The 26,465-nt window shown below is 37.3% G+C and overlaps 2 protein-coding genes across 13 annotated transcripts; one reads left to right on the top strand and one right to left on the bottom strand.

Moving 5' to 3' along the window:
• The first annotated feature begins 87 nt into the window (after positions 1-87).
• Positions 88-7,068, top strand: hnrnph3 (heterogeneous nuclear ribonucleoprotein H3 (2H9)). Of its 8 annotated transcripts, none has more exons than XM_079843125.1 (10): positions 88-168; positions 906-1,015; positions 1,111-1,266; positions 1,625-1,768; positions 2,212-2,350; positions 3,495-3,685; positions 4,853-5,058; positions 5,149-5,284; positions 5,887-5,943; positions 6,049-7,068. In XM_079843125.1, exons 2-10 carry the CDS (start codon positions 928-930, stop codon positions 6,120-6,122), a joined length of 1,191 nt encoding a protein of 396 aa, XP_079699251.1. In that variant the 5' UTR covers positions 88-168; positions 906-927; the 3' UTR covers positions 6,123-7,068. The 8 variants fall into 8 exon arrangements, with proteins under 8 accessions (XP_079699251.1, XP_079699253.1, XP_079699254.1 ...); XM_079843127.1 differs by having other exon boundaries at positions 6,030-7,062; XM_079843128.1 differs by having other exon boundaries at positions 102-168; positions 1,126-1,266.
• Positions 7,036-26,465, bottom strand: rufy2 (RUN and FYVE domain containing 2). Of its 5 annotated transcripts, XM_079843121.1 has the most exons (19): positions 26,320-26,465; positions 25,790-25,876; positions 21,780-21,953; positions 21,264-21,381; positions 20,827-20,928; positions 16,637-16,760; positions 16,484-16,548; positions 16,259-16,324; positions 16,050-16,119; positions 15,852-15,953; positions 14,843-14,959; positions 14,576-14,743; positions 14,398-14,495; positions 11,545-11,664; positions 11,306-11,435; positions 9,672-9,766; positions 9,541-9,589; positions 9,283-9,363; positions 7,036-8,217 (listed from the first exon to the last, which is right to left on the bottom strand). In XM_079843121.1, the coding sequence occupies exons 2-19, from the start codon at positions 25,863-25,865 to the stop codon at positions 8,074-8,076; spliced, it is 1,899 nt and encodes a 632-aa protein (XP_079699247.1). In that variant the 5' UTR covers positions 25,866-25,876; positions 26,320-26,465; the 3' UTR covers positions 7,036-8,073. The 5 variants fall into 5 exon arrangements, with proteins under 5 accessions (XP_079699247.1, XP_079699248.1, XP_079699246.1 ...); XM_079843122.1 differs by lacking the exon at positions 26,320-26,465 and having other exon boundaries at positions 25,790-26,073; XM_079843120.1 differs by lacking the exons at positions 25,790-25,876; positions 26,320-26,465 and adding an exon at positions 23,640-24,196.

Below are 26,465 nucleotides of genomic sequence, written 5' to 3'. Positions count from 1 at the left end.
TGCTCGTGCCACATGCGCTTGGAGCCACTGCTCGCCTCACACGTCAGATCGTTCTGCGTGCCTGCAGCGAGGTCAATGTCCTCTGACAGGCGCGTTCTCGCGAGACTTCGACTATCTGGACTACAGGACTATCCGTTCAGGGTTACCTGAGAGGACAGGCGCTTGACGGTGAGAAGTTATTCGATATTCATGTACATATTACTTCATATTTAACTATGTATGTATAAGTTGATCCTTTACATTTAATAGTAAATATATTTAGTGTACTTTGGATCGCGGAAGTGCTGGTTTTCGTCTAGAAACTGTGTAGTACGAATATCTCGCTAATGTTAAAGTCGTTTTGATTAAAGTTCACTTGCCAGTTTCGGCTGTCGGCTACGTTTAGCTTGACACAAGACCGACCTGCTTTTGAAATGCTCTATATAACATTTACCATGTTAGCCTGCTCTTAAGTTTATAAGCCTATTTTATTTTGACATACCGGGTAACTAAGGTTGTCTAGCTAGCTAACTAACTTAATTCGTCTAATATAAGATGCCAGTTGGTCAGTTAGAGGAGTAACGTTACTGACTACTAGCCAGTAACTACACCATAACGCTGCATTTGTGTGACATGTCATTTTTGTTTGTATTTTTATCTGTTGACTGAAGCCTCTGACTTTTGACAACATGGCTTTGTCTCAAAACATAGTGAACTGCCTACCTAGATAGCATTTTTAGCGTTCTAACGTTCCGGGGATGGCCATAAATGATGTTTGGGTAGGCAGCTTACTGGGTTTGATATGATACACTGTCAAGTTGTCAAGACTAATGCAAAATATATTGAGATCGAGTAGTGACAGTGCTATCTTGGTAGGCAACTCACTGGGTTTGGAGGCACATGTTTTACACGAATTTGTTTTTCAGATACAGACCTGACAAGGTAAACATGTCTCATAATGATGAAGGTTATGTGGTGCGGATCCGTGGTTTACCCTGGTCATGCACACAGGAGGAAGTGGCCTCCTTTTTCTCTGGTATGCAAACACTCAAACTAAAAGCATCTTTTGTATCGTTCTGTGTGAGTTTGAAGAAAAAGAGAGCCGATTGTCATTTTCTTTGTTAATTCCAGATTGTGACATTATAGGGAAAGTCAATGGGGTGTGTTTTACCTTCTCCAAAGAGGGAAGGCCGAGTGGAGAGGCATTTGTGGAGCTGAAGACATCAGAAGACTTTAAAAGGGCTTTGGCAAAAGATCGCAAATACATGGGTCACCGTTATATCGAAGGTACACTCCTGTCCGCATTATAGAAAATTCTGTCATATAATTGTATTTACAGTCACAATGAAACCAACATTAACCATTCTTATTTTTTATGGATTATTGCGGTGTTTATTATAAATGATTTATGTGTGCACATCTTTTTTTTTTACATTCACGTATCCGTAATATTTGATCAAAACTTCTCCTCCAACAACCTGTCACTCGCATGATTTTGCAGAAATTAGAAATCACAACGAACCAATCAATTCCTGATAAACAACAACAAGTGCGATTTCAAATGGCATGAGTTAAATCAGAAGAGATGTCTGCACATTTGTACTTGTGTTAAAATATAACACCTGCCTTTTGACCCTTCCCATAGTGTTCAGGTCAAACCGTAGTGAGATGGATTGGGTGCTGAAACGCTCCGGTCCCACAGACTATGACGGCAGCAGCGGTTGCTTGTTGCGTCTTAGAGGACTGCCGTTCGGCTGCAGTAAAGAAGAAATTGTACAGTTCTTTTCAGGTACATCTGTTGTTTAACTTCAGCATTTCCTAGACTTGCAGGTATAGCTAGGAAATATTTTTTGGGTTGTGGTGTTTGAATCGTGTCAGTGCTTCCTGCGAAAGTATACCTTATATGTATATAGTCAGTCAGATCATATTTTTAAGTTTTTTTTATTTTTATGTACTCTTCTAACTCTCATATCAAACTATTAATGAGCATGTTCTGGTTGTTTTTTTTAATGTTATTTATATGTTGCCAGCATCCTTGAGACAGCTGTGCTATGATTTCTTGATTTATTGTCTTATAATTTCATGGATTTATCCTGGTGTGCTCTAGGAATTTCTGTCTACCATAGGGAATGATTTAGGGGCTCAACTGGGGGGATGTCTTTTCTTTAGATGAGAATGTTGCGGCTCTTTAACATGTCTCCCCATGTGGGGTTATTTGTCCTTGGGTTAAAGGGTTGAAAATCGTGCCAAATGGGATAACATTGCCGATGGACTACCAGGGGAGGAGCACAGGGGAAGCCTTCGTGCAGTTTGCCTCAAAGGAGATAGCAGAAAAGGCTCTGGGGAAACACAAGGAAAGAATAGGGCACAGGTGGGGCCGGCAAGACTGGGCTGGATGTTAATGCTATCTCTAAATGTGGGGTGGGGGGTCATGCATCTTTCTGCTCTGGAAAAAGATGGTTTGAACATATTATTACACTTGGAATGTTTAATTTCACATTACACTGTCTAGGGCTGTGCGATATTGAAGAAAGATGCGATTTGCGATATCTTTGTTTAATAATGCGATATTCGATATGCGATACAATATCTATTTAAATTGTATTTAAAAAAATATTTAAAAACTGAGAATGATACCATTTAAGTGTTTCACATTCTTTCTGGAAAAAGAACGCATCGGTTCTGGGAAAAGAAAGCATTGACAGTTCGAGTGTGTAACAAGACGTGAAAAAAAGAACGGCTTGTGCGCACGTTTTGATGTGCGTGGCAGACAGCACGAGACTGCAAGGAGTTGTTTTTCGCAAGTTATTGTGTTTAATAACTCTTTTTAACGTCAAGCAAGTCACATAAGTAACAGTCATGTGCCCAGTCTATTCTCTGCTATATGCGTTGACGTAAAACATACAATTTTCACAATGTTGAAGTAGCCTATTAAAATCATTCAGATATTGCGTGCCCTTGCAATATGCATATTGCGATATGTACATTTGCGATATTTCGATAATTTCGATATATTGTGCAGCCCTAACACTGTCATAAGGGGGCAAAAAAATAGGCAATCAGCAGAAATATGATTTCTTAATGTCGTTGGGCAACACGTACTGCAGAAGCAATGGAGCCTTTTTTTATAACAGGCACTCTAATATACTTTTAAGATTCTGTTTCGGTCTAAAAATGACCTTTAGATACAGTTAAATTTCAAAACTTAAGGCCCGTTCACACCAAGAACGACAGTGGAAAGATCATTCTGAAAGTGATTCCAACAATATTGTTTCTCTGTGCCGTTAGTTGTAATGTGGTAGTTATCGTTTTTGGTGTGAACAGGTCTTTATAGTATGGGCAGCATTTCAGACACTTATTACTTCTCCCTCTGGTCAATACGTGATGATAAATTGTCAGTTATTGTGATGAAATTAGTCACTGGGCCCCAAATACTGTCTCTCCTCTCCTCATTTCTGTTAAACATTCAGCAGCCTGTAAGTTCATTAACGCATTGCATTTCAAAATAAACTCAGGTACATAGAGATATTCAAAAGCAGCCGAAATGAAATGCGTGCTTACTACGAAGTACCCCGGAGGATGATGGGACAGAGGCCTAGTCCATATGACAGACCCATAATGGGACGCGGGAGCTTCTTTGGGCCCGGGCCTGGAAGGGGAGGTGCCGTCCTGGACCAGATACGCAGCGGAGGTGGTTACAGTGGCGGTATGCTATTTTATTCATCTTTATTATATTAATTAACTCTCGCTAGGTTAAAGATGGATAGTAACTGATGTTCAAAAGTTTGGGGTCAGTAAGATTTTTCTTTTATATAAATTGAATTAATACTTTTATTCAGCGAGGTTACATTAAATTGATCAAAGGTGACAGTAAAGACATGTATAATGTTACAAAAGATTTATATTGCAAATAAATGCTGTTTTTTGTTATTCATCAAAGAATCCTTAAAGGGTTAGTTCACCCAAAAATGAAATTTCTTCCATTAATGACTCACCCCAATGTTGTTCCAAACCCGTAAGACCTCTGTTGATCCTCGGAACACAGTTTAAGATATTTTAGATTTAGTCCAAGGGCTTTCAGTCCTTTGAATGTAAGTCTGTGCACACTTTGCTATCGCACCAGATAACACGTCACAGCGTCTTACGTCAGCAGCGTCACTGTGGCCTCGTGAACGCGGATTCCAACATAACCGGAAGAGAAGACAATGCTTCATAAAGTCTTAGTTTTTGTTATTTTTGGACCAAAATGTATTGTCGACGCTTCAAAAGAGTCTAACTAACCAAATTATGTCACATATGAACTACTTTGATGATGTTTTCATTACCTTTCTGGACGTGGATAGCAAAGTGTGCACAGACTTACATTCAAAGGACTGAAAGCCCTCGGACTAAATCTAAAATATCTTAAACTGTGTTCCGAGGATCAACGGAGGTCTTACGGGTTTGGAACAACATTGGGGTGAGTCATTAATGGAAGAAATTTAATTTTTGGGTGAACTAACCCTTTAAATGTATCACCATTTAAACAGAAACATCTGAATGATCTTTCGGAAGGATCATGTGACACTGAAGACTGGAGTAATGATGCTAACAATTCAGCTTTGCACCACAGGAATAAATTACATTTTAAAATATATTCAAATAGAAAACAATTATTTAAAAAAAAATGGCTTATGGTAATATTTAACAGTGTTACTGTTTTATACTGTTTTTGATCAGATAAATGCAGTCTAGTTGAGCATAAGAGACTTCTGCGAAAACATTTGAATGGTTGCGTATTTGCTGACAGGAAATGATGATATGTGACTTAGCTATTATTGACTGTCGATTATTGTTTCGATTATAAAGTATTGCATTGTCTCTCCTTCATAAGGATATGGTGGCTTTGACAACTACAATGGCTGTAACAACTACTGCTTTGGTAACGGCATGTTTGAAGAGCGTGTGCGTGGTGATAGAGGAAGAGGAGGAATGGGGGGTCATGGTTACAGCAACGATTCAAACTCAGGCTTTCACAGCGGCCATTTCGTGCACATGAGAGGCCTACCGTTCCGTGCTACAGAGGCAGATATTGCACATGTAAGAAACACCACAGTGTTGCCATTTCTTGTGGCTATATCCTTGCAATAGTTTAAAGTAAAAGTGTTATTGCCCTCGTGCCTTTTTCAGTTCTTTGCCCCGTTGATCCCTGTGAGGGTGCACATTGATGTAGGACCCAATGGAAAGTCTACAGGAGAGGCAGATGTTGAGTTCAGATCTCATGAAGATGCTGTGTCTGCCATGTCAAAAGACAAGAATCATATGCGTAAGTTTGTCTCCATTTCCAAAACTCTGTCCATATGTTTATCCGCGTTTCCACCGCAGGAACTTTCCCCAGGAACTAGGGACTTTGGGGTGGTACTGTGTGTTTCGACCGCTGGAACTGGGGTCTAAATAAAGTTCCGGGTAAACATTTCCCCCTCAAAATGGCCCTGCTCGCGAGGTAGTACTTTTTCAAAGTTAAGGAACTTTCAGGGGTGGGACTTGGGCGCTGAACATGCTGATTGGTTGAGCTCACGCAGCATTTTATTTCAACCTAAAAGTCTGTTGCGGTTCGCGCAGTAAGAGTTGTTTGCTATTCGAATCTAAAATAGAGTTTAAAAAATGCGACCGAAGGACAGACGACGAGATTCAGGCTTTATTGAGTTTATTCGCGGAGGATGAAATTCAATGGGCTCTGGAAAGTCACACGCAATCCTACGTCACAGGACTAATCTTCACGGTACTTTGGACTGCGATGGAAACGCAGACAGCAGCAGGTCTTGGGGGGAAAAGAGTTCCTGGGACAATTAGTTCCAGGTAATTTTGGTGGAAACGGGGCTTTTGTTTGTTTTTTGCATCACAATCATCATTGCATCCTCTGTGTAGAGCATCGTTACATTGAGCTTTTCCTGAATTCAACTTCAAGTGGGCCGTCTGAGATGGGTTAGTATGACTACATAGAGTTTGTTATTATGTAATAGTTTTGTTAAAGTGTATGAGAAGGTGTGAAGACAACATTCAAATGTTAGTCTTTTGTTTTGGGGCCAGGCCGCGGAGGAGGTTTCTATGGCAACTCTGGTGGCATGGGCTCTAAAGGAAGTGGACTAAGGGGGATGTACTGAGGATGCTTTCAATACATGCACTTTTCAACCCAAAGTTGGAGCTTCCAGCTTGGAAGATCTTTTTGTACGAAAATGTTTTTACATGTTCCGATGAAATATGGACAAATATTTTCAAGGCTTGAAGAGTATGAGCAGTTGCATATATATATATATTGACCGGCTACTGTACATTTTGCTTATTGAATTTTATATTACATATTCTGTGTTGGTCTAAGATATGCTCTTTGTATGTATTTTGACTCAAAAATGGTTATGAATAGCTTGATTCACAAGTTTTGAGTGTGAGATTGCACTTTTAAAGCAATAACATCATTTTGGATGTTTACCTGTTTTTGCTGCTCAGTAAAATTTCTAATTGAAACCTGTGAAATTTACACATCTATGGAATAAAACCTTTTATTGATATGTTTTATTTGTAACCAGAGAATGTTCATTGAAGGCAACTGTCATGTAAGAATATAAAGTGTGCTATCTTGGTTTTGATTAGAGCTAGATCGAACATATGGCAACAATTTATATTGTTTTCCAGTGCACAAGATTTGTGTAGCTTATTTGTTTTGTTTTCAAGTTTTTTACACTACAGTTTAAATGTTGGGGGCCGGTAATGAGTCTCTTCTGCTTGTTTTTAATGTCACTTTTGATTGCTTTAACCCTATAAAGCCTACTATATATTTCGAGCCCTCCAAATTATCAACATGAACCTGTTCACAATCTATTACATTTATATTATTGGGAGATACAGTGATAACTGATATTTATATGCATTTTATGCAAGCAGTCTGCATAAAATTGCATTTTTCTCAGTTTTATGTTTTTCCTCTGTGAGTTTGAACTCCATATTCTCCTATATCATACTATTTAAGCCATAAAAGCCTGATGTATCAAATTTGATACTCGATAAAAAACGCATACAAAAGGTCTAAAGGTTTAATAAACTCTTACATTTAAAAAGAAATGTTTTTCTGACTTTTATTACATACATTTAACACTGGTTAAAGTGTCCTAGCTGAATAAAAGTATTAGATTCCTTCAAAAAAGAAAAAATGTATTCATACTTACCCCAGATTGAACAGTAGTGTGTAAAATATGTACTGCAGCACCTAAATACTAAGGTCCTATAAGATCCATCACACAAGTGGAATTATAATCAACTTTAGTGGTTTAAGGCATATGTACAATTTCATACATAAATCTCACATTTAAGTTAACAGTTGTATCTTGATTTTTTTTTATAGACAAAAGTTAACACAAATACTCAAAGTGAGTAGTGTTCCAGTTCTGTACCAAGATAAATCTACAATTGTGAAATAATACAGCACTGCAGACAAAAAACCTGAACACCATATTCAGAAGATTATTTCTGTGCTATTTGACGTGAATCTATCTCAGTCATGCTTGAGTGGCACTGACAACATTTTTACTTGTATACACACACACACACATTGTTTTGCCCATCAAGATTCAGGGAAATGTCAAATCCCCGTTTATCAGTTTGGCTTGTTATACAGGCACACATGAATGTATGGTTCTTTCAACTGAATTTGAAATATCAAGAAACGATATCCCTTTAAATAACTGCATTTGCTTACTTATGACTCGTGAGGAATGAAACCTGTTCACCCTTCATATATCAAAAGTATATTTACAGTGCATGGGAGTGTTGTACTAATATAAATAATCAAAATCTGTCTACTTGCAGCCCAGATGGAGGGATTCAGTCATTAATCCATTTGTAAAATCATTTCTTTCATTGGGCACAAACACTGCATTGGCCATCTGCACAAGTGCCATTAAGTTTGCTCTGTGGCGAAAGGCTTTTTCCTATGTGAAATGTAAACTTCAAACAGAGAAACGGGTGCATCCATTTTGGTCACTTTGACGATGCGGGGCAGCGCAGTGTCCGATTTAAAGCTGATATTGGCCCTTGTGGCGATGTGCTGTCATTTCTATCTTATGTTGCATTGGAGGAGCAGCGCTGGAGGAGCAGCGCGTGGCAGGTGTCGCAGACTCTCACGGGTTTGGGTGAAGCGGGGAGCGGCAGCTCATTATCTGAGCAGGCATTGCAGAAGATCTCCCCACAGTTCCTGCAGTGATGCTGTTCAAACAAAGACAAGCAAGAGATCATGAGAGCTTTCAACTAAAGGGCCAGTTGTCTCTTTTGTTTTGGATCAGACTCAAAATGAATCTTTACAAATGATATTCTGGGATTCATCCAAACATGCTCTGGGGAATTTACCTTTAGTTGTTTTTCAGAGTAAAGGCCCATTCACACCATGGATGATAAATGTAAGGCTCATGCTTTGATAATCATTCTAATTCTATGAGAATAGGGAAGTCCACACTACAATGATATGACACAGGAACGATATCATTGGAATCACTTTCAGAACTATTTTTCCAGCTGATGAATGATAAAGCAGTCAGAATCAACTTTAAAGAGCTTGAGCCTTTAAAGTGGCATAACCGAAGCTTGCTTGTGTTCTTAGTGTGAACAGTCGCAATGTAACGGAAGTAGCGACAGATCTTCCATATTGTGATGTACATCTGAGTGGAATGAAACAAAGAATATACAAAAGAAAAGATGAAGAGTGGCAGCTTGGTTCAATCCATCAGTTGTTGATTGGATGGAGGCAGATATAAATGTGAACTTGCAGTCGATTGTAAGAAAGGGGCGGAGTTAAAGATGACTAAATGATGGCTACATATTGTCATGTGGTAAATAAGACATCTGTATTGCAAGCATGTTGCGGTTGTTGTTTTTGGCTATCAACGCAACATCATTGCCATAGAAATCAATGCAGATGTTCCTTAAAACAAAAGAGTGGCATGGGGTGATGGGTCACAAATCCGAAACAAATAATCAGATTTGTACTGACAGTGTGAATTTAGCTCAAGTTAACATTTTGATTACAGATTATGAGGTACATTTTTTTTAAATGTATAAATCATTCACAATAAGATCTATAACACGCATTTAAAAAACATGAATTTTCATTTCATGACAGCTTCAAGGTTTGCAAACTCAGTCTTTCATTCAAGCGTCATCTAATTCTCATCTGGTAATGTTTCAAGTGCATAAATAGAGCAGTTGAATTAGTGTGGATGTGTGAGAACTGACAGCCAGCTGTTGTGCATTACAGAGTTGAATTTAGGTTCAGACCTTTCTTCTGGAGATTGAAAATTCCTTCTCACAAAGCTTGCAGTGCGTCGCATCTTTGTCCTTCAGCCAGACCTGTCCACCCTGAAATACATTGTTTATTAATATGAACATGTGGGACAAATGGACTGATAAAACATAGATCATTTTCTTACAAAAAAACACTGTGGTGTTTTCAGATTACTCTGATACTTTATATAGCATGGTACTTTTTTTCCCTTTTTATTTTTTTTAAATCTCAAACAATGTTTCAATGCAAACCTGAAGTGCCTTGTTGGCTTCTTTTATGTCTTCAATTTTCAACTTGGACCTGAACAAGAAAAATGTGTGCATCAGTAAAATAACACGATTTGAAGGCTCCCAAATGGCACTGATGTTTAAATCGTACATACTCGCTAAGTTTGCAGCCCAGTTCCTCCAGCGCCTGTTCCTGCTCCTCACAAATTCCCTTCAGCTGCGTGTTTTCATCCTGCAACCTGTGAAACTCCTGAAAGGACATAAAAGATGCATCAGATACCAAGACAGGAGTTTGGCATTCAGTCAAACAAAGAATCTACGGAGCAGCGTATTTAATCATACACGAAATTGACCATAATATTTTTCTAAATCGTTAAGAATGTATGGTGGACATCCAGGGGACGACCCTCCAGTGGTTTTCCTTCTCTGTCAATTTAGGCAAGTTCGCTTCTACATTAGCTCAGCTACAATGTGGTATCCCTCAAGGCTCAATTTTAGGACCCTTGTCATTTTCATTGTACATGCTTCCCCTGAGCTTTATTTTTCAGAAATACCACATATTTTTCCACTGTTATGCCGACGATTACCAAATTTATTTCCCAGTGAGTATAGACAAGAATTGTTCATCAAAGATATTAGAAAATTGTCTGGCAAATAATTTCTTACAATTAAATGGGAGCAAAACTGAAGTCTTGATCTTTTGACTTTCTTACCTGGCCTAGTTGCCTAGTTAGGTCCATTGTCTTCAAATGTACACGATCAGGTGAGGAATCTTGGATTGATTTTTGACTCATCTTTACTTTTCAAGAAGCAGACCAGTGCTGTTTTCAAGAGTAGTTTTTATCACCTGAGATCGATCACTAAAATAAAGCATTTACTTTCCCATACTGACTTGGAAATATTTGATCAAAGTTAGAATATTGCAACTCATTGTATATTGGTCTGCCCCAAACCGCGTTATTCTGTCTACAGCTTGTCCAAAATGCAGCATCCAGGCTGTTAACAGGGTTAAGAAAGAGGGATCACATTTCCCCAGTTTAAGCATCCCTACACTGGCTCCTGGTGAAATTCAGGGTTGCCGATTATTGTTTACAAGGCATTTGGTCTCATGCCCCAATATATTAGTGACCTTTTACACCCTTACTCTCCAACCTGAGCACTCAGGTCTTCTGACCCACTGCTTTTAAAGATTCTTCATTGCCGTTATAGATCTAAGGGTGACAGGTCTGTGATAGGTCCTAAAATGATGGAATAGTCCTTTCCATATGAGGTCATCTTCATCGCTAGCCTTGTTTAAATCTTCTTTAAAAGCATATTTTTTCTGTGGCTTTCGAATAAATTACCAAATAGGTTTTGAAGATGATCAAATATATGATTTTGTATTTAAATGTTTTGATAGTTAATTATTATTATTTTACTTAATTTTTTTTTTATCTCGCTTGATCTGTAAAGCACTTTGGGTCAACTTTTGTTGTTTTTAAATAGAAATAGAATATAGAAATGAAGGTTGACTTGACGCACATTAGCCTTCATACAGATTTATTGTGGACTTAAAGGGAAAGTTCACCCAAAAATGAAAATTAGCCCATAATTTTCTCACCCCCAAGTCATCCTAGGTGTATATAACATTCTTCTTTCAGACGAATAAAATCGGAGTTATATTACAAAAGTTCAGGCTAATCCAAGCATTAGAATTTGATTCATAGTTGGGTGAACTATCCCTTTAATGGATATTAGATTTATCTCTCTCGCCATTGAAATGAAAAGAGAAAAGAGCAATTCATCTTACTTTTTTGAGTCCGTTGATTTGCTGTGCTTCAGCGGCGAGTTGGGTGATGGTCTCTCGTTCTCTTTCTAATTCATTCTCTAACGTCTGCCGCCAATCCCTCTCTATTTTCAAGTCCGTTTCCAGCTGCATCCTAAACAAAAAGTGTCAATTAAAATCGCACTATTTTCCACTTCAACATCTAAATAAATGAGACACAGTGGTTAATTCTAACTTAAAATGAGCCGCATGAACAAACTTACATTTGCTTCTCTCTCTGGACTATCTGCTTTTGGAGACTGTCAGCTTTGTTCGTGAAGTCCTGCTTAAATTTGCGCACCCCATCTTCGGCACAGGCGCGTTCCCTCTCGGCATCCTGCAATCTGGTGTAATTCAAACCAACTGGGTAAAACTACGGTTCTGAATTAATGGAATGGGCGGGAATGTATTGAATCAACAAAAATAAAAAATAAAAAGATGGCCATAATTCAACAGCCACAATAGAGCGGGAACAAAAACAGAGCCAAATGACAGAAATGTTGCGCTGAAAAGCCAGAAAGTTGAAATGAGTTTGAAATTTCATAAGGGAAAGTCTGTTCACTCGGCGGCCATAATTGCAACGGCTACAGGAAGCTATTTTGGGCATACAAGACCAAGTCCTATCTATTTGAATGGGGGAATCCTGGAATCTCAAAAAAACTGCTTTCTGAACTCACAATTAAATAACATATTTCAAATCAGCAACAAGATCTGACATGAACTTTCCCATAAATGTTATTTCTTATGCTCAAAAAGCTTATTTTTCAGGCTAGACGAGCCAATGCGCATGTGCACATTCTTTGCTTAGTATAATATTTAGGATTATTAGACAATGTCAAAATAAAGTAATTTTTGGGTGAACTATCACTTTAACTGTGTCTAAGCAAAGACATTCGTTTTCAAGATGAACAGATCACTGCCACTGCGCAATACTCACAAATTACCGTGGGAAGGGCGGGTGTTCATTGATAAATAAATTGAGGTATAGGTCCAAATATTACTAGTAATGTCATACTTTGTAGTAGTGTATCGTGGCGTAATAATATGCTTGGTTGTAAAATGTATTACCTGAATTAATTGAAATCGAAGATAGCTCGTTCACAAACAGCAAACACAGATCAGATGTTCATCGCTGGCAAACAATAGGATGCATTTGCAGATTTGCTTTCCATTGACTGTAACGTTAGGTCTATTTCATCCAACGCTCTTGATGTTCTTACATTTCCTTTTACGACTCAGAGTGAGAAACGATTCAGTGCGCACAGGGAACTGAAAAAAATCATTCAAACTGAGTCTTTGAACAGAATCGACTCAAAATAGTGATTCATTTGTGAATGGGGCAATGCTCATGCCCTAGAAAAAGAGAGCGCACTCTTGGAATAACGTATTTATTAACATGTTTTGCATTAAACTTAAGTAACGAGAGGAACGTTGCCCAGTGTAATGAAGTAAAAGTAAAAAAAAATTTAAGTAAAAGTAACCAGATTTAAATCAACTCTTTGTTAGAACCGGAGCTTCTAACAGCAGCTGCAGTGACGCAATGACTTTACCAATCAGCAATTGGCTCTTTTACCATATTTACCATATTTTGCAGTTTCTCCCATTCATAAGTAATATGAGTGAACTGTCTTTTAACTTTTTTTGACAAATGATTCACAGTAAACCGGTACGAGTAGTTGAAAACATCAAATTTATTGAAGACTGTGATAAAAGCCATGTCATATTTGTGGTTTCTTTGATTGTTAAATGTTACAGGTAAATAATTATGCTATAGAACCACAAAAAAGATTTGCTTATTAAATAGTATGTGGAAAACAGTAATCATCAAATAAAACTTAAAAGGGCTAGCGAAAACGATCAACTCGTCACTTTTTAAGAACACTGCATATCGCCACACAACTAGTGTCAAGTAACAAAGAGCAATTTTATATTAATATCAGAAGGAAATATCTTTGACAAGTTTGTATTGGTGCTCAGTATCTGTGCTAGCGCATTTTACAAACGACATAGCAAGAGTTCTTGTCTGGCTGAGTAGGTCTTTGTCGCTATTTGTAGAAAATCATGGAATTAGAGGAAGGGAGATGATGACAAAAAAGAAATGAAAAGGGGAACAAAAAGGGAAAGAGGATGTAAATATCAGTGAATTTCAAATTCATCTCAAAGCTTTAAGAACTTGTTAAGCAGTGCAGTCATAAAACATCAGAAATACGATGGCGATAAATCAACGGAGAAGAAAGGGAAGGATGATTTATGTGTACAGAGAAGTGGACATGACAGCACCACGTCACCACACGAAAATAACACGGATGCTAAAGGATGAGCTGTTAGATGAGAGAAAGCCATTCAATGAGCCTTCAAGTCAAGCATGCAAAGTCCACAGCATGCTATCAGGTATCTAGACACTTCCAGACACTCTGAAAACCAGTTCCACTCACGAAACAAAAGCACTGATGGATCTGACACCATCAATGCACACTAATTTGATTTAGTCTGTAAAAGCAGATATCATATCCTGAAATGCATTTACACTGGTATGCTACCGTTCAAACGTTTGGTGTCTGTAAGATTTTTTAGAAACAATACGTTTTATAAGTAGTCTCTTATGCTCATCAAGGCTGCATTTATTTGATCAAAAATGCAGTAAAACAGTAATATAGTGAAATATTATTACAATTTATTCTTGCGATGGCAAAGCCTACAGTTTTCAGCATCACATGAAATCGTTCTTGATGTTTTTGTGTAATATTATGAACGTCTTTACTGTCACTTTTGATCAATTTAAAAAATCTTACTGGCCCCAAACTTCTGAACGGTAGTGTATATTCTATTATCTGCATTCTGCAAATAAAATCCTTCATTTGAAATGAAACAAAAGATTCCTTAAACTTTGAACTGACCACAAATGTTTTAGATAAAAGTTTTATACACATTGTATTAATGCAAGGTTAGAAATCCGGCTAAACAAAGCACTTGAAACACTCAAAAACGATTGAAATTGCTCTGAATGCACTTCAGGAATACGATGACTAAACGTTACGTTCGACATGACCGTAAATAAATTAGGAACTGATTCTTACCTTTGCTCTAGTTGTTTCATGGTTGCCGTTATCTGATTGGTCTTCTCCTCCAACCGTGCGATCATGTCATTTTTTTGTCTCATGCTGTCATCTGAAGACTGTTGATGATTATAAGTAGCTTGATTACAACATATTTTAACCACAAATTGAGAAGAACTCTTAATAAAATATGTTTTACCTGCATTTTTTGGTACATCTCCACATTGATGGTTTTAACTTCATCTAACTGATGCCGAAGTCCAATCAGAGTGTCTTGTTTTTCATGGATGTCCTTTTCTAACAGTTTCATGGCCATCTCCATCTCCTGCTTCATGCTCACTTGCACAACCAGCTCGTTCTCCACATCCTTGAGCATACATTACAAAAAATACAAAACAGGTTTGACCTCTTCCAAGGGCCACTGCACAATCTGAACAGCGGGTACATTTTTTATATTAACGCAGACCTGTCTGAGCTGACATTCCTCTTTGAGTTGGCGTCTTGCCTCGTTGTACATTTCATCCAGGCCCTGCCTTGACTGCTTGTACGTATCCAGCTCACAGTTCAAATCTCCTTCTGCAAGCTGAATAGAGAGAATAGATAGTGAATATAATGTATGGTTGAAATACTGCAATTATGATAATGTTTTCAGAAGGCAAAAGGGGTGATAGGGGAAGAAAAGTTCAGGGAATATACTTTATTATTATTTTTAGAAAATCCAAATATTATGCAGATAATATTTTACACACATTTCTAATATTCATGGGGGGATTTTGGGGATCATACCTAGCAAACACAGAACGTTCCCCTAACATTAGTATTTGGTTTGTTTTTTGTTTAGTTTTTTTATATAACATTTCACGTCACATATAACATATAATGTTTCTAGAACGTTTCTTTAATTTTTGTAACCATAAAGTAACGTTCCCAGAATGCTGCAGGGAGGTTATTTTTAAATAACTTATACCGAACGTTCCCTAATGGTTATTTATCTTCCAATTAAAAGGTTGCAGATGTTTTTGTGTAATGACCTATACAGAGCTCTGAAATTAGTTTAATACAGCAATTATGTTGAAATGAGATCAACCAAAACAGGGCAGGTCAGGGTTGGCATAGTGTGAAAAGCACAGAAATCATAAATTTGTGGGTTTGTTTCACTGGCTGACTGACTAACATTCGTTTATAATTACTTATAACTTATATAGATGTGAGAGTAAATATGACTTTGGATAGATTTGACAACCGTATTGAAGAAAACTAACATTCTATTTTTAAAAAAAAGAACATTCTGGGAACCAAAAATTGTTGGCTGGGTAAAAACCAGGGACACATAGTATAAAGTTTATATGAATTTAAATATTTAAAAATGTTTGTGCGCATTAACTACTATCTGCCTTTGTGAATGGCATAGTAGCAGATGCGCGCTGTATACAATATGAATACAAACATATAAAAAACATAGAATACAACAATACCTCAAGACGCTGTTGTGCTTTCATAAGAATTACAGAATTTTCTGTTCTGAGTTGGTGGTTCTCTTCCTGTAGTTTAATTATGTTGTTTTTTGCTATTGCCAACTGTATTAAAAAAGAGATGACAACAAATAGTTAGTATTGCATATTTCTATTCCATATATCAGACTAATTCTTTCTTTTTTTATCTAACAGTACTACCTCTTCTATGAGTTTGGAGTTGGATTTTTCTAACGACTCCACGCGTCCTTGTAACCCTTGAACTGTAGAACTTAAAAAACAAAGTTTTAAATAAATTTCATTAACACTAGGTTGTGCTTTGGTGAAATGGATTATCTGTTTTGAAAAGCAATAATCACTCATCTTAAATACAGTATATCACAAAAGCTTTAGAAAGAGCATGAACTTACTTCAGCTGCCTATTTAATTCTTCGACATAATTCTTCTGATCCAAAATAGCTGCAATTTGTCCATTTCTATTTAAAAAATATATATGATGGTTATTCATACAGAATAATACATCATGGTTATTATAATGATTTAATGTTATAAATTAATCACACTTTTAATCCACTTAAATGTCCCTTCACATTAAAGTATATTGTCTACAAAGTAAACTTTTTTTTTATTTTTACCTTTCTTCACTTCTATAGTCATCGATGTCATTCTTCAAGTACATGGAGAAGTCTATTACACCAACCTGTGAATTCCAATACAAGACCTTAATATTTCTCAAACAGAATCTAGATGGCAGGTTAATAAAAATGGCCAATAGACGATGTTCATACTTGTGTATCGAGGTCCTCGCCCTTCACACATAAGTTGGCATCTATGACGTTCAGTCCCACCAGGAGACCGACGATGACGGCTCCCTCCTCCTCCAGCATCACTGCTGAGTTCTCATAGAACTCACTGAACACACACACACAAACATATTGACATTTATCATTGGTTATGAGTGTCAAAACAAAAAAATACAGATAGATTCTGTAGATAGATAAAGACAATTCTGCAGTGGCAGTCTATGGAAGCCACGGAAAACAAAAGAGTAAAAAAGGTAATAATTTCGAGTTTATATCTCATTATTCTGACGTTTTTTCCTTTGCAATTGCGAGTTTATATTTCACAAATTCTGAATAAGAATAGAAAGATATAAACTCGATATTCTGCTTTCTTTCCCTCTTCAGAATATCGAATTAATATCCTGACTTTTTTCCTCAGAATCGTGATATAAACTCACAATTGTGAGTCCTAAAGTCCGATTTGGGAGATATAAACTTGCAATTGAGCGAAAAAAGTCATAATTGTGATATAAAAATATGTAAATATTATGTAGCCCTTTTTTTGCATCAAATTCATGCTTTAATAATAGGGTTATTGTCGCAGGTTTCACCAGTCCAGTCTGTCCGTTTAATGGCTTGCAACCATAAACGTTGGCGTTTAGCTTCAAATGGTATCTTCAACCACAGTACTCTGTAAAAAATGATGATCATCTTTTTTTTTTCATTTTGATTCTGACCTCCAAATGCACAAGACATTTTTCTCTTATTCCTATTATTTTTCTGCCACCACAATGCGTGTGAAGCTGGAGTGACGTAACTGTGACATCAGCTCCCAAATGGTCTATTCTAGTCATAACTAGCAAAAAAATCTGACCATAGTGTTCAAAAGTTTGGGGTAAGAAAGATTTTAATGCTAATCAAAATAATAATAAGTGGCGGTAAAGTATATATATATATCTACGTATATAGAGGTATCTATTAGAGATGCACCGATTGCAATTTTCTTGGCCGATTCCGATTTTTTTGTTAATGAGATCGGCCGATACCGATTTTTAGGGGTGCTCCGATCGATCGGCAACCGATCTCGATCGGTCGATAATCGCTTTGGGATGATTGATCGGCGGTCTCCAAAAAGGCCGATCTCATGATCTCACGCTCTCTCTCTTCCTTTCAAAATGCTCAAATGGCTTCACATCAGCGCATCGCATCTAAAATCGAGCTGCACAGTTGACACAGGATTTGCCACTTTGCACAATCGAGGCAGTGTCGCATCGTCACTAAAGTTTATCATTTGCATTTATTTTTAAGTCTTGCCAGTGTTTAAACCGCACTCGCGCGCACGGTCTGGAGAGAGACACACACACACACACACACACAGGCCATCTCACAAAAAGCTTGCGAGTACAAATTGCGCTGAAATGGTCAGATACACACAAATGTATGTACTAAATGACCGTCTTGACGAGTATGCACGCAAACCCCGTCGTGACTCGCGAGTGAACGTTTGTGCAACTGCATGTAACCGTATCCGTGTTCGCTCTTAAAGTGACAGCTGTCGAATAAACTGCTGCTGTCTCTGAGTTTCTCTTTGTCTTGTGTTGTTTGATGAACCTTTATGACACTCACTGCTCTTGAATGACTAACTTTTGCAACCTTAAGTGTAAGGATTAATCTAATTTAATTTATTCAGGGAAGACCAATTTTAATTTACATTTGATTTCTTATTAAATGCCTTTAGTAGTTCTTACCTCAATACTAATGTTAGACCAGGGGTAGGCAAGTTCAGTCCTAGAGAGCCGCTGTCCTGCAGAGTTTAGCTCCAACCCTAATTAAACACACCTGAACCAGCTCATCAGTGTCTTCAAGATTACTAAAGCTACAGGCAGGTGAGGGTTTTTCAGGGTTGGAGTCAAACTCTGCAGGACACGGCTCTCTAGGACCGAACTTGCCTACCCCTGTGTTAGACCTACCTGAAAAATTGTTTTTAAAAACAAAAATGCACTGCATGATCAAATATTTAGGTGAGATAATTATATACATTTATTATATACATTTATTTGGGAAAGATGGCTACAGTAGCCTTAAGTTATCTCATTTTCTAAAATAAACACTTGGTGGTTCTTCAAGATCTTGACTCAGTTAATTTAGAGTTAGTTTCATTTATACAAATGGTGCAAACTCTGCAAGATTATAGATAAAAGATTGCCATTCTGTGATCGGCAATCGGCAGATCATGATCTTGGTGATCGGTAATCGGTGATCAGCCCCAAAAACGCTGATCGGAGCATCTCTACCGATTTTTGTCGATTCCGATTTTCTTTCTAAGAACTATAATTGACATCATACAAACAAAAATCCACTTTTTCTTCAAAGCAATTTTTTTTTTTTTTTCTAAAGTAAATTATTAAACATTACAACAGGATCTTCTCTCACTTAAACAACTCTCAAAAAAGAAGTATTCTATGCCTGGAAAGAAGTTTGCTTTGTGAAACTAAACATTATAAATTGACCTTTTTCTCTTTTTTACTTGTCTTACAAAAGTCAAAAGATCCTATGAATGAACAAACCTGAAGTGTACAATACTCCTCCAAATAATAGTTCAGTAATTGGGTAATAAATGTTGCCAGCTAGGGATGTCACAGTACCAAAATTCCAGTAGTCGGTACCAATACCATAAAACTTTTACGATAATCTGTACCAATTTCGGTACCACAGCTAAACGTTTTTTATATATATTTTTTTATTTATTTAACCATTTTAAAAAAAATGTACGTTTATTATTTATGATGATAATCATTATAAGTAAATAATACATAAACATTTAAAGGCAGTATGCTGTTTAAAAGTAAATATTGTTTATTAAAAAAAAGATAAAGTGAAAAATAATCAACCATTTAAGCATAATTATTATTAGTAGAGGAGACGTATTATTATTACATAGAGCTGGCGCTAAATCTACTGTAGGCTACAACAGTAGCCCAATATATTCTGTCAATTTTTAAACTGAACCTTTATTTTGACGGGTTGCTGTTGCCCTTAAGTGTCTGTGTTCATGATATGACCGTTTTCTCAAATGAAACGGTAAATTCTCATGAAGTGACGATTTATGCGTTCGGCTGATCATCCAGCGCCATGAAGTCCATCATTTCTTTGTAATTGCTTTGGTCTTTTCGCTGCTTATACCAAGGAAAGATAGGAGAGGCTGCAGACCTGTAGCTGGCTCTGAGCTCTGGCCAGCTTTAGCCGTTTTACCTTTACTAGCGTTACCTTCTTCCAACTGGGCATGTTCCGCGGGGTGATGGAGTTTAAATTGTCTAATTAGGTTTGTTGTGTTGTGCGCTTTCATGGTGGTTCCCCCGTGTTTTATTTTAACCTTACAAGTTTTACAAATGGCGAGCATGGCTGTGACGTCAACGTCGCTGCCGCGCTCGTGCTCACAGCCGCATGTAGACGGATCGGCTCAAAATCTGAGACACGTGAGACTGATCGGCCGATCACTGATCAGGGCCGATCATGCAGAAAATTGGCTGGTCCCTGGCCGATCAATCGGTGCATCTCTAGTATCTATGTATATATACTTTTATTCAGCAAGGATGCATTGAATTTATTAATTGCAACATTTTTACAATGTTACAAAAGTTCTCATCTCAAATATTGTTCTTTTGAACGTTCCATTCATCAACGAAAAAGTCTTATGGTTTTCACAAAAAAACTAAGCAGCACTACTGTTTGCAGCATTGATAAGGATAAGAAATGTTTCTTGCGCAGCAAATCAGCAGAACGAATGATTTCTGAAGGATCATGTGACACTGAAGACTAGAGTAATGATGCTGAAAATTCAGCTTTGCCATCACAGAAATAAATAAAATTTTTGTACATAATTACATAATTGTAATAATATTTCACAATATTACTGTTTTTACTGTATTTTTGGTCAAATAAATGTTAATGACCGCCAACTTTTGAATGGTAGTATATATAAGAAAACTATACTTTTGGTATCTCAGCTACATAGGATGCACACATATGATGCACACCCTCTAGTGAGCACAGTTCACTAAACTCTGATGTACTGAGCAGGAAACACAAAACTAGTTTATCTCAGGCATCTTAACACTTCTCTAATCACCAATTCTCCACCACAACTATTGTGACAAAGGATGAAATAATTAATTAAGGGTACTGAAAAAACCAACCTAAGTATATCTTTCCTGGTGATGAGGAGACGGAGATAATCTGCTAATTTCTTCTGCATCAGCGCCAGTCTCAGCCATGCTCTGGCTCTGCCCAGAGGCGTCCTAACAAACACATACAACCATTTTGAGGATAAGCAGACAGATAGACAGTGATATGCATGACTCTGGAAATAGGCTTAACCTGCAGTTGCAAGTTTCAGTTTTATCAAGGAACTGAAATTTGCACTTCCCTATTTTGAATGGAACTGTGTACCGGGGAATGTGTGCGAGAAAGCATGCGTATATTTATAAAATAGTGGACTTGATAGATAGTGGATCTTCTTTTGTATAAGAGTCTTTGAAAGATTAATTTAGACAAAATTAAAACACTGCAGATTTGCATGCAAACTAATTAATGTAACTGTAAGGCAGAAAATTGTGTTTAGCACTGCACATACTTAAGGCCAGGAAGGTCCCGTACACTGGCTGCGATTTCGCCTGCTTCTGGGCACAGCTTCTCAACCATCTCCAGAGGCCCCCACAACGACTTGTTGTAACCAAGAAACGATTTCTTCACTGGGAGATGGAGACCAACGTGTTTGTTAAACAACTCAAGGCTACGATCTGGCGTACAGAGCATGCAAAGAATTTGATGAAACGCCATTCAAAACAGTATTCAAATTTTGTGGCAGAACTGGCTCACTGGACAAGAACTTCAGGTGATCTGGCAGCTGAGAATGAGTAAAAAAAGGCATTTCCTCATTTTCTTTTCCTTTTATAAAGTTACTGGCATAACAGTTGCTGCTATATGTCTGGGCCCTAACACTAACATAGGCCAATGGAAATATATATGAGATATTGATAACAGATAATATTTAACACTAAATCAGCTATCCTACCAAAAAGCAAGCATATAAGACTTTAATTGAGAATTGGTAAACAGATGGTTCTCTGTGGCTGTCTGATGACCATACCTTTGAGACCGTGCTTCAGGCAGTGCTCCATGACAACAAAAAACTGTTGCAGAGGCGGATAGTCCGAGTCCAGAGTTCGTCCAAAGCTCAGAGCCGACTCGATCAGGCCTTTGATGCTAAGCTTAGCCATATTAAGCAAGTTTGCTCGTTCCATTGCCATAGGATCTCGAAAGGCTAGAAGACACAGCCCACAGACAAATATATATCATACCAAAAATGACATCATTATAGCCAAAATCAAGTTCTTCATTTAAAATAAAAAACAACATCACATTGAACTCATCACAGCACTTCAACCTCTGGCTGTTTTCCTAGGACTGACATGTGACCACACTTTTAGTTTAAATTTTAACAAACCCTTAAAGTGCTGTAACTGGTTTTGACTGTACTGTCATTCATTAGTCCTTAAGAGCAGCACTGTTAAAAGGCAGTCCTTTTTATGTTTTGTGTTTACTGCACAAATGAAAGTAAGTTAGTGATACATTGGACCCTGTTTGAACCATCAGGCTAATCAATAATTCTTATGTAAACATATTCAGACAGGCCCTGTCTAACAAGCATCCTGACACTGGTAATCTACTTCCTACTAATGTTGTTGGTTCCCATTGCCACTTTATTTGGTCCTAGACAATTAATCTTTATTCCATCAGATATCTGGTGTAAATAACTTAAATAATATATAATTTATCCTCTGTTTAATAAACTCTTATTATTTTATTGTTGTTATTACTATTATCATTATTATTTAATCCATTCACTATCAGTATCACTATCTATTTGTCTTTGTTCATGGGAGGGGGACAAATACAAATCATGACAAATCAACAGCATACTGATTTGGGCTGACTATCTTACCAATAAAAAAATAAAATTAAAATAAAAACATTCTGCATATCAACAATATGATTGACCTGGCCCTTAGCAGTTATAAAACACCCAGATTTATTGTGCACAAATGAATACAAACCAACAAGGCACTCTTCATGACATCATGCTATTATGACATCATTCGGAAAATGACGTATGGCAAGCCATTTTAGCATGTTCCCTAAAATTATCTATTTTTGTTTGACAATGCAAAATAGACAGTGCAAAACACCTGAAGTGGAAATTTGGCTAATCCTTGACGCGATCGCGGAAAGCACTGCAAAGTTGACTCTGCGCTGATTTGATCTAATATTTAAAAAATCTTCAAATGTTGTAGATTTATGTAGCAAATGGGAATCAATCAAATTATTGAATGTATTTTGAGACAAAGGTCTTTGTTCAAGGTAATTAAAGCACGTTTTTCAATGATGGAAGAATATTTAAAAATATGGTATTCGGATATCATATAAGTTGGGTGTCCACCTTAGAGATAATCACCATATTAATAATGCAAAATATGATTTTGATCATATAATAAAATATTTATTTTGCTACTGTAAAGCTGTATTAAATACCTATGGCATTTCCTTCAATTCTTTCAGAATCTTTATTTTTTTTAAATAATTTAGTTTCAGCATTTTAATGAAAGTATATTTATTGAACAAAATTTAATATATCAAAATAAACAGAAAAATGAACAAAAGCTAAAGTGAAGATTATTAAATTATAAGTAGGCTAGGCCTATTAACGAATACCTATTAGCAACAATTGCAATACAACTGTAATAGTAACAATGACAACTAACTGGATATTGATTAGTATTGTATATTATTTATTTATCAATAAAAATAAGTAGGCCAATAAAAAAAACAAATAAATTCTACTGTTTTTCTTCTTCGATTCTAGATAGTTTCCAGCAATAAATGTTAATCCGGCTTGCCATACACGTAGGTTACATCTGAACAACGGACTTTAATGTCATCCATAACCTACCCTTGGCACCCCATTCTTCTGAAAAAGGCGCAGTTTTAGGCTCTATCACTTTAGGCAGGACGTGAATGCCACCCGAGAAGGTTTCTGACGCTTTTCTGGCTAAAGCGAATATGGGCGCCTGCCATCTCCCGTCTCCAGATTTCATGGCAGCGCTGCTCGCTTTCTCACCAGCCGATTTATCCTCCTGCAATCTGAGGATACCGAACACTTGCGATCTCTCTTTGTTGCTCTCCGCTTCCGCAAACACAAGGTCCTGTTCTGCAGGAGTCGCCATCGTTAAAGTGAATATCATACGGTTTAGGATAATGCTTCGCCTAACAACCACGGCGGTGATGTGCTGAGCGGCATTGATAAACAGTTAACGACGAAATTCAAGCGCTTTCCCATGTGATGTTGCTTGTCAACGCCCCAAAGGCGACGTATGTTTTCCATTCATATGGTCATCATATCTTTGAAGAACAAATGGCTTGATTGTAGATTTGTTTACACCCGAGCACTCCTGCACGATCCGTCTGCAGCAAAGGGGTGGTGTCATTACATTAAAAAAGACGTAGGCTAATTCAGTGGAAGAGTATGGATATACTACCCTCTACCGCTTATATGGAACATTGTCCTGGAATATTATGAAATAATCAATGTTCAGAAATTATTAATTATTATCATGTTTTTAACTATGCTGTATAGCTGTGTTTTGCGTTGCGTTAGTTATCAAACTCAAAAATTGGTTTGTTTTTAATTATTACAAATTATTAGGCTATTAATAGGCTATTATTATCGGGGAAAGTTAATAATTGTATTTTATTGACAAAATATTTTAGTTCGTCTTGGATATTTTTTGATTAGATCAGATAACATTTTAAGCTGTCATTTGGTCGTTACATTGTTCCTCTCACAATGTACCCCACCTATAGGGCAACTTCCATTCTTTCAGTTAAATCAAGAGAAAAGTACACACTGTATTAATGAAACATAACCACATAATTGTATTAGACGTGTGAAATTAATGTGGGGAAAAATAAATACTTTGAATTCCAAGTGGATTTACACAAACTGAGAAAGTCAAAAAGCGTTAGGTTGTGCCGCGCTCTCCCCTACTATACAGAAGGCTGTGAGAAAAACGCTAAGCCACAAGAGTAGGATTTGGTGTGCTCCATTTGTCCTTCCCAGTAAGAACTTTTAACCAGAACGTCCCCTCAGTTGGAGTTTTGACTGGGAAACTCTGGAGGACAGCAATCACCACAACTTCAGAATCCAATATGGCTTCTCACTGCATCAACCATAATGAAACAGTATAATATATTGTTTATTAGCACTTCTGTTTGTCTGTGTCTCAATAAACTCAGTGGTACACACAGCACTAGCCAACCTCGGGTGATTTGTGGACATGATAGGCTACTCGGGCATTTCTGTGCAAAAAATAATTGTGTTGTTGTTTAGTATTGTATAATTAATGTATTTGTATTCCAAAAGAGCAAGAACAACAAAGGTCTGCCTGGATGCATCCATCTTAGTTTTCTGACCTGTTAACTGGAAGGCAGTCAATTCGGGTGTGACATCATACCAAGCTCCAACATTCCTCTTCCAAGGTAAATAAAACACAGCATGTCCAAATTCATAGTATTAAAAAAACATGAGGCAAAAAGTACGCTAATGACGGTTCACACAAGTCATTTTCAAACCAAGCACATTTCTTGTTCACCCTCACGCTAAAAATTCCTGATTTTGTGGATTCCTATAAAGAAATGACTGGATTTCGTCCATGAAAATTTGCCAAACAACAGTAAATGTGTCCACACCTTATCAATGTAACCGCAAAAAGGGCCACTGAACAAATCAAAAACCTTTTTAAGTGAACTCTTTAGTTATTCGGGTCACTGGAATGAACCAAAATCCCCACTATGAAATTTTTAGTTAATAAAAAGTGCCTCCTTTTTATTAGTGCATGTGCTACTCCAACAGTTTTCACACGGTAGAATTCAAAATGAAGGCTAACAACCTCTGCTGACAACCACCTCACTGGTGCTGAGTCGGGATTTTCCCCCTTGTTACCATGCATGCCAGTTACAAAAGTATAGGCTTGCAGTTCCAAACAACTATAACTTATTTACTTTGTATAATTTAACTTAGTATAGTAAGCTTTGGAGGCTTACCTTGACTGTAGGCCAAACGCTCCATACTTTCGCTATGGGTAATGCCCCATCGGTGAAGGCTCTGAGGGGAATACATGACTGGATCCACTGAACACAGACAACATACTTGGTTCTCAATGGATGGTTAACATTTAAGCATCACTTACACATATTTAACAGAACTAATAGCATGCATTTAGTCATTTAACTAAAATAAAAGCTGTTTTTACTGCTGTACAGTTGCTGCCCTACATCACAAACTCAACATGTTTCTGTTGTTTTCTGCTGCTCTGCTCTCAGGGTCTGACTATCATATGACTCTGATTTCCTGCACCACTGTCCCGCCTCACATGGGAGGAAATGTATACACATTCACTCTAAACAGACAAAACACCTTAAGATTTAAAGGCACATAACATTTAGAGCTCATCACAACATTAAATCAAACATCTTATGCTTTGTCATCTGGGTTAGGCTCTGACTTCTGCTTTAAAAGGTTTAAAAGGTTACTGAATCACTCAGAGGTGCTGAGCAAAATAGTACACACTTACCCCTGTTAAAGCTACACCCTTTGCTGGTGTTCTGCTGGTACTACTGGGTCGAGAGAGCTGACCTATGCCTGTTAGGTGAGGTGCAACCATTTGCTGCATTGGCAGGCAGTTGGGAGGAGATGTCTCTCGTTGGAACAGCACAGTGC

The sequence above is a fragment of the Gobio gobio genome (genome assembly GCF_949357685.1).
Source record: "Gobio gobio genome assembly, chromosome: 18".
NCBI lineage: Eukaryota > Metazoa > Chordata > Actinopteri > Cypriniformes > Gobionidae > Gobio > Gobio gobio.
The sequence above is the reverse complement of the archived record's forward strand: the minus strand, read 5'-3'. Positions and strand labels throughout refer to the sequence as shown.